The 8,584-nt window shown below is 47.6% G+C and overlaps 1 protein-coding gene and 1 non-coding gene across 2 annotated transcripts in view; both read right to left on the minus strand.

The window, feature by feature from the left end:
• The window catches only part of LOC129385859 (uncharacterized), a 41,134-nt gene extending 34,985 nt beyond the window's left edge, over positions 1-6,149 (minus strand). The window contains exons 1-3 of the mRNA XM_072289466.1: positions 6,035-6,149; positions 2,595-2,789; positions 365-541 (exon numbers count right to left, since the gene is read on the minus strand). Coding sequence (XP_072145567.1) covers positions 365-541; positions 2,595-2,789; positions 6,035-6,149 — 487 coding nt within the window. The remainder of the gene's footprint in view (positions 1-364; positions 542-2,594; positions 2,790-6,034) is intronic.
• A 2,070-nt stretch (positions 6,150-8,219) lies between these two features.
• On the minus strand, positions 8,220-8,291 carry TRNAT-AGU (transfer RNA threonine (anticodon AGU)). The gene has a single exon. It is a non-coding gene; the product is annotated as a tRNA-Thr (tRNA).
• Positions 8,292-8,584: the final 293 nt, after the last annotated feature.

An 8,584-nucleotide genomic window follows, 5' to 3' on the forward strand; every position in this document is an offset into this window, starting at 1 on the left:
GCCATCGGGCATCGGCAAACGCGAACAGATCACACTCGATGACGGCGGACACTCGCGGTCAGAATGCTCCATGGCGTGAGGAAGCACGGCATTACTTGAAGCACACTGCGGGTAGTTAGCAATGCAGCATTGTTTCTGGTCCCTCCAATCGTTACCACGTGAACCAGCGCGTTTGTGCAAACCGAGTAGTTGTGTTCGTGACGGTAGCCTACATGACGAGAAGAAGACGCGAAGTAGCGTGTAAAGTTCGTTTCAAAATGTCCCTCGATACTTCAGCTGCACCAACCGATGGAATGTTACAGAGTTACTCTATGCGCCTTGATGCAATATTAGCTACTAAAGACACTGGATTGGGACGCCCTACCTTTTACGATGGCCGGGTGTGTGGTGGCAGATCCATCCTCGGTAGCAGGTTCTGTAGGATAGGTCCCTGTACTGGCGGACGGAGAGACGGTCGGAGGTCTCATCGGAGAGCTCGGTGAAATCGTGGAGTACCCGGGCTCCTTGCCGTAGGGCGTCGAGTCCGGGGATGTTTCTTCACCTGCGTTTTGCGCCGTTCGTTAAAGACAAGCATTGTCCGCCGTGGCCACATGCAACGCAACATTTTTTTCGGCTGATGCGGTGACAACTAGCCTACCTAATAAGAAAGTAGGCTAAAATATCATCGCCGAGGCTGTCTATGGCTAAGAACGAGGCGAGATCCGAAAGACTGAGGCGCCGGATGAGAGGGGGTAGGGCGGATGCGTTTTGCCGACACTCTGCACAAGAACTGCGCAGTCATTATCCAACTCTACACCGCATATGAGCAGTAGGCGCTTTTTGGCCCCTTCATTCTCCTACACTTGCAATGCCTATGTTCTGCGATATACATTTATTTTACCACTGCAAATGAACGCACCTTTCATCCCGACGCCGGACAAGTTTTCCCCATCCCCCCAATGCCCATACAAATTCTTGAGCTCGTACGTAGTAGCATCGTCGATCTCGTAGGTTGTAGTATCGAGCACTGTTTCGGCGTCTCTGCAATCAGCGAAAATACTATGATTGCCCGACACTTGCACGGCATAACTCATACACTGCACAAAGGTTCCAGCACTTCCCTTCCAAGCGGTGGCGAGTGGGCGTAGGGCCCATAACTTGCGGTGACTTTGGGGCCCGTAATAAGGCCCAAATTGTACGACGCTGTTCTCGTATGGGAGAAAGTACCCATTTTGCGAAGCTCTATTCCTCACTTTCCGAGCGTTGGCGCCTTATATTACTGAGAACAGTTGCGGTGACTGCAAGAAGCGGCAATACCGTGCTTGTCTTTTGCGCGGCATAATTGAAGAACTGCGTAACGGCTCAAGCACCGCTCTTCCTAGAGATGGTGAGTCGTCATACTGCCTAAAACACCTGCAGTAACTTTGACACCCGCGGAGAGGCCCCAATTGTCCGACACTCTTTAGGCCTGGGAAAATTCACACATTGTGCGAAGCCCTCGCCCTTCCATTCTCAGCAGTAGCGAGAATAGTTGCGTCTATTCCGCAAGCATCGGCAAGGCTCTAATTTCCTGACGCTTCTCGTGCACGGCATAACATTGCGCAGCGGGCCAAGCACTGCCCTTCCCAGCGGTGGCAAGTCGTCGTAGCACCGAGAGCAGGCGCGGTGAACGATTGCTTCTTCTTTATTTAACTACAGTTCATGATTTCGTATTTTAGGCTCTTCTTGACGCTTGTAATTTGTATGTTGATGTTTTTGCAGTGCATAGGTTTCAAGTGCAACATGCTATGACGTGTAATGTTCTGAGCAATGCACCAATTCTTCATTAATATAAGCTGCTCAGCCACGCTAACAAGCCCCTGTGCGTAAACGGGCTAGTTATGGAAATATATTACGTATGAGAAAAATAAGCATATAGTTGCATTTATATATCCTCATATAAAATATCTCACATTTCCTCAAAATAAAAGTTTGTGAGTAGTTTAGTTTCTTTTCCATAGATCATGAACTCGCGTGTAACCTTTATAAGCGCTTCCAGTCCCACAAACAGCTTCGCCTTGAAAAAAAAATATAAATAAGAACATGATGTGCTTAACGTTCTTAAGGTCATTCTACGAAGGTGGAAGGTGGTCGAATATTTTGCTTATTAAGTTAAAAACGGTTATAAGAACCGTACAGATTGATAGATTTACAATGGGCATAGATTCTGATTATGATAGAAAAGACAATGAATAATCTTGTAACGGCAACTAAAAACGCTGGTGATGGCTGGAGTGCCTTGGAAAAGGAGGGTCAAGAAGTAGGCCAAAATCTAAAAGAAAAACAAAGAAAAAATTCACACATCGCAACACAATTTAGGAAGTGATATCGCAAACTAGTCGCAGGCCTTATTTCTGGTTCCTCAAAGCGTTACCAGATGGACCAGCACGTCTGTGGAAATGGAGTGGTGCGTGTTACGTGTTTGTACGAGGGAAGAAGAACACGCGGAAAAACGTCAACGCTTTGCTCTAAACATTAAGTCACCTATCGGCTGTAACCTATGGCACGTTAGGAGGCGGCTTCAACAGCACTGATGCTATATTTGCTACTAAAAACGTTGAATTGGGACTCCCGACCTTGTGCGATGGGCGAGTGCGTGTTGGCGGATCCTTCCTCCGTAGCAGGTTCTGCAGAATGCGTTCTGTCGCCGCCCGGAGTTGCTGTACTGGCAGCTGGAGGCTGGGTCGGAGGGCTCACTCGAGGGCTGGATGAAACCGTCGAGTACCCGGGCTCCTTGACGTTGAGCGTCCAGTCCGTGGATGTTTCTTCACCTGCGTTTTGCGCCACTCGATGGAGAAGAACAATGTCCACCGTGGCCACATGCCACGCCATATTTTTTAGGTGTATGCACAGGCAGCTCGCGTATACCTAATAACAACATACGCTAATATCTCACTGCTGTGGCTATTAATGGTTAAAAATAAAGTGAGCCCCAACAGACAGAGGCACCCCACGACACTGTGTAGGGCGAGCTTTTTTGACGGCTGCGGTAACACCTTGCTCTGCCGATAAATGCCGTGTGTTAACTCCAGGAAAACTTAAAGTGAATAACGCACCGCGCCTTGCACGAACAGGTTAAGAAATATAAAAATATGAACTAAACTAACGAGTTTATTAGATCGGTGCCATTTCGCACCACACTAAAGCTGCGCAAGGACTTGCACAGACCGGCGAAATTTTATGCCAGGTGCTCTATTCTGTAGCAGTCAACAAAAGCCAACCCTTATGTTATAAAATGAAGAAAGCGTGCGGTTGCTTTTTAGGACGTCCAAATCACGTCAAAAGGAATTGTTACTTTATTCGGCAGTACTCTGCTTAAACATTCTCGAACACATTTTGCCACATATATTTATACTATTCTATGTGTTTTTACCCACCTCATATTGTCTAACTTCGATCGTGCTACACTACATGCTGTCTCTGTAGGCCCTTTCACTGTTAACTAACATAGGCTCTGGACGGCTTCCGGTTTTGCTTACTGACGTAGCCCGCTACATGTAGGGAGGAAAAAACGGGCATTCGCGGCGCGATCGAGTACCAGGGGTGCATTAAAATCTAAGCCCGCAGGTTTTCAACACTTTTCCTCTCATAACGATGATTCTATAAGTCTAGGTTGCCGTGAGTTATATGAAAAATTATGTGTTAGACTTGAGGCATAGTGCGCATGTGTTTCATCAAAAAGCTTAAAAAATCGACTTTCCGCACAGTAAAACGACTCAAAAACGCACATTGTGTTCCGCCGCAGTAGACTGATGAGGACCGTGACCGGAAGTTTCTTGGCGCCGCAATCTCGCTGCTGTTATCGCGCGAGTGAAACCGTCTATAGCCAAAAAATTGTGGCACGCTTTTCGCTCCAAGTTTCGCGACCTATATCGGTCGGCCTCGGAAGGTGGCGGGCGCATGCGTGGCATGACGAAGCATCCGGCGCAACTGGTGCTGCCCACGAGAAACAGTGACAAGGTTCTCACAAGGCTGGCGTAAAAGAAAATGAGGCCGGAACCACTTCTTCATGACTGATACATTGTATTGCCACCGTCGAAACAAGGTATGCATGAGGCGTGTACTGTAGCGGGGCTACTCTTTCGTGCTTCCCCAAGAACACAAAGCACCGTCTAGCGGTGCCACCGTGAAGCCTGCGCGTTACCTCCGAAACACATGGTGCGTTGTGCGTGTAAACCCTTAGAACCGCGCCAAGCGGGCTACTCTCTGGCGCTTCTTTCTGGGGACAAAGCGCCATCTAGTGGCACTGCCGTGAAGTCCGCACGCGGCCTCTGAGACGAGAAGCGTTGCGCATCGGTGCCTAAGAACGCTGGTAATTCTTCACTCGCTTGCCGCACGCTCAGTGGCACACACTCAGTAACCAGAATTGGCGAGAGGTTCATCCAAGAGTGGCATATACCAAGTGCATCCATGGCAGAGCGCGCTGAAGCGTGGGCGCCAAATGCGGTCATTGAAACGCGGCACACACCCTGTGCATTTGCGGCGCATCCTGTTACTGCATAGGGGTGCTGTCCTTAGGCGTTGGTTATATTTTGTTCAGCATTGAGGAAATATGATGGATAATTTTCGTCACGTTAAAGTGACACAATGCTAGTAGCATAGGCCTACCTACCCAAGTTGTCGTCTAAAACGTTTATCGAATAGCGGCACACACGTACTGGCACATGCTAAGTCGCCCAATTTTATATTAAAGAGGTTCATTGGAGAATAGCAGAGACCGACTGACACATATCCAGTATTGCCAATTGGCGTCAGAGTTTCTTCGAGCATCGGTACCTAACCCAGTTCCGCGTCTACAGTGACCCATGTCCGCGTGAAAGAGGTTCGTTGCAGAGTGGCACGTAAGTACAGATTGCCACATACTGAGTCAGCCAACTTGGTCCGATTGTTGGTTTGGGACCCTGTTACCTCAGCGCAGCAGCCTGGTGGGCTAGCCATCCCAGTACCCAATGACTCAGGTAGGTTGGACATTGCCTAAACATAAACATACATCGGTATATAGATACAAACACAGATAGAAATCCCCCGGCAAGTGCGTGAAGCATCCTGAGCATGCTAACGGCATTAAAAAGGGGAGCCGCAAGCAACGTTTGCGGGCGTCGCATCGCGGTGGTTCATGAGGTGAAACCGAAAGAAAGCCTTTGGTTTTTACTAGCTCGTCGCTTACTGTAACACTAAGACAACAGCACGCAACACGGTGCGGCATGTGCACTACTACTCAGCAGGAACGCCAGTGCGTGAGTGCACAACACTCATGTCGGCAGCGGAGAGCAAAACGCTCTTTCGCCATCAAACACACTGCCGGTTACAGAAAACCTTGAAATCTTGAACCACGCAAGCCCCGTCGACACCTTTACAACAACACAGCGACAGCGCCAACGAGGCTCGAGCGCCCGAATAATAGCTGTAGATTATCTGTCTTATCACATATAGAAACGGAGTAAAATAGTGAGAAATTCCCACGCGCTTTTGCTTGCATTGCAACGGGTGCGCACTGTCGTGCCGCCAGCGTCGAAATGCTTTCGATGTCACTGCATTGACGAAGATGACGAAGGGAGGAGAACAGAGAGAGCAAAGTGAAGCTTCACTCTAGAAATTCTCTTGAGGCATCGCCAGCTCCAAGCTAACGCATGTATCTATTTGAAGTGCGCTGTGGCCATGTTAGCTACAAAGAGCATTGCACTTGGACTCACTACCGGGTCTCAGGACGTTTGGCGGGCGCATGGTTCCGGATGCTTTCTTTGTTAAACGGTCTTTGCGATGGGTTTTGCCGCCACCCGCCGACTTTGTACTGCTGGATGGAGGATTGGGCCGAGATTTCCCCGTATGGAAGGATGATGTATTCGAGTACCGCTCGCCGCGCGTGGTCAAGTCCTCGTACGGTTCATCACCTGCGTTTCGTGCCATTCGTTAAAGCCGATCATTGTCCGTCGCGATCACATATAATGCAACATTTTCTTGGTGGAAGCGGAGATAATTCTGCTACTTAGCAAAAAAACCCATGCTAAAGCCTCACCGGTGAAGCTGTTGATGGCTACGAACAAGATGAGTCCCAACAGGCCGAGGCACCCCGCAACACCGAGTAGGGCGAACTTATTCGATGACTCGCTGCGCAGGAACCGCACAGACATTATCAGACTGCATCTCTTGTCTAAACGAGCAAAACGACGCAGTGGTCACTTCGTCTCATTCATTGCCCGATGTTCTCGATACATCTGTTCTGCAATGTACACTTATTCTACCGTTGTAAGGAGTGTACCTTTGCTCGAGACGTCGGACATGTCGCCCCTTTCTCCTCCCATTCCGCTACTACATAATGTCTACCTGGGCGCTTAGAATATTGACACGTAGCAGTGACGGTGAACAAGGAAGAAACCAGCGTTTTATTGGGCGAACTTCTGCCCTCAAAAGAAGGCTAAACTGAAAGAACAACGATAGCGGTGAACACACTCGGCGATCGTCGAAAATCTGATCAGCGGGTCAAGTGCGTCGGCTTTTATACATCAGCCATCGAACGTTCCAGAGTAATCGCTGGGACCTACGTGCCTTCCACGAAGTTCTACATTATTCGCGTCGCGCACACATGCAATCAGATTACACAAGGTTCGGTCCCAGAGAGCGGATTGAACCATCGATGACATTCCAGAAACTTCCGATACACGCAGACGCGTCCTGCGCTGTGCGATAACATTCGTCAGGCGGTGAAACGGGTCGGCCGACAAAGACAAAAAAGTACACGTGTCAATATCTAAATAAAATGGCATACGGTAGTGTAGTAAAAAATGAAAACAGGCCGAAAGAAGGAGTCTTTAACTCAGCGCTGTCAAGGTGCACGTTGGGTAATGTTTACGTTAATGAGAAGTCCAGCGATAGAGCCTATGTTCCAATGTGACACGCGGTATTGATAGCAATCCACGTCAATATTCCTATGACTTTGTGGCCTAGCGACTTTGTACTCGCCGCTGGAGGGTAAGCCAGCCATAAACTCGCGATCGACGTGTCACCACAGGATGTTTGTACACGAAATCATTTTATTAAATACATTGTTTCTTTACTACACGAGAGCACAGGTAGCGGTAATGCATGCTGCCAAGTGTGCGGTTTCACGGTTACAGGCATTGCAGGAGCAGATCAAAACAAGCATTCGGTAAACGTTGCTCTGAAAGACCACGAATGCTTGTCTAATGAACAGGGACAGGGTGTGAGAATATGCTACAACGGGAGAACTTTTATTCTACAATCTGGAACGATATATGGTTTAACGTTAAACATAGTTTTTCTTTGGGAAACTTTATTTCCGTAATGTTAATGTGTTACAATGATGCTCGCCAGTGTTAAAATGATACTCGTCAGTGTTTGGTCTTTTATATATACATCGCTGCGTAGCGTTCACTCGGTGGTCGCAGTAAGACATCCACTCTGCAAAATGATCTGTCCAGAAAGAAAAACTTACTCTTCCACTTGCCCTGCAAAACATGCGAAACATGTCGTGAGGGACGCGTCATGCACGATCCTCTTAGCAAACACAGAAACTTGGACAAACGGTAATTATTAGCGCGGCTTCCTGTTCTTACACATATTATCATTGTTTGACCTTGAGGCATATATGCAGTTAAATAGAGCACAATGGCATTCCGAAGTAAACAAAGAAATAAGTAGGCATGTAACAATGTAGGCAGGTTATGTAACAATGTAAATTCATTCCTGCTTGGGCCAAGCAATGGCCTGCAGTATTCTGAAATAATAATAATAATAAATGCGAGAAAAATGCGCTTGCATTACGTCCAGCCTCATTCAGTTAGCGCATGATTAAAACCGCGTTCACAGCACTGCAAAGTGGTTCAGCAGCTCGCTTGACATGCAACTCACGGTGGTTCGGAGCAGCCAGCGGGGCAGTAGCAGTATGTATATATTGGGAGACCACATTTAGCTCGTCAAACGATTCTGTTGAGCGAGAGCCCCACAACATAGGCCAAAAAAGATGATGGTGAGTGTGTACAGATGAAAAGATGAAGCGTAGGTATAATGCTCACACTATATATATATATATATATATATATATATATATATATATATATGTTGTATGGTTAGGAGCCAACAAAGAAACCAAAGGCAACACAGGGAGAATTACTTGTACTTACTAAGTGAACTAAAGAGATGATAAATAATGGACTTGAAAGTAGATGAAAAAGCAACTTAATTGCCGTAGGTGGGGAACTATCCCACGTTTTCGCATTACTCGTGCGATGCTCTACCAATTGAGCTACCACGGCACCGTTTTCCGATCCACTTTTTCAGGAATTTATGTGTTACTACTAGAACTTAACCATCACGTTCATTACATAACGATGGTCTCGAATCCAGCAACATTGATGCCTTCACGTAGCATGTGTGGGCTTATTGACCACTTGCCTTCACACAACCTGATCAGGTACTCGTGAAGCCTCTGGCAGAAAGGATGTTTCACATCCGCCGCCAGGGTTTGTGAGTGGTGGCGCTGGCTAACACTCCCAGGGTTAGTTCTAGCAGTAACACATAAATACCCCAGAAAGTGGACGGGTAAACG

Source organism: Dermacentor andersoni, chromosome 7 (assembly GCF_023375885.2).
Source record: "Dermacentor andersoni chromosome 7, qqDerAnde1_hic_scaffold, whole genome shotgun sequence".
In the NCBI taxonomy this organism is placed as follows: Eukaryota; Metazoa; Arthropoda; class Arachnida; order Ixodida; family Ixodidae; genus Dermacentor; species Dermacentor andersoni.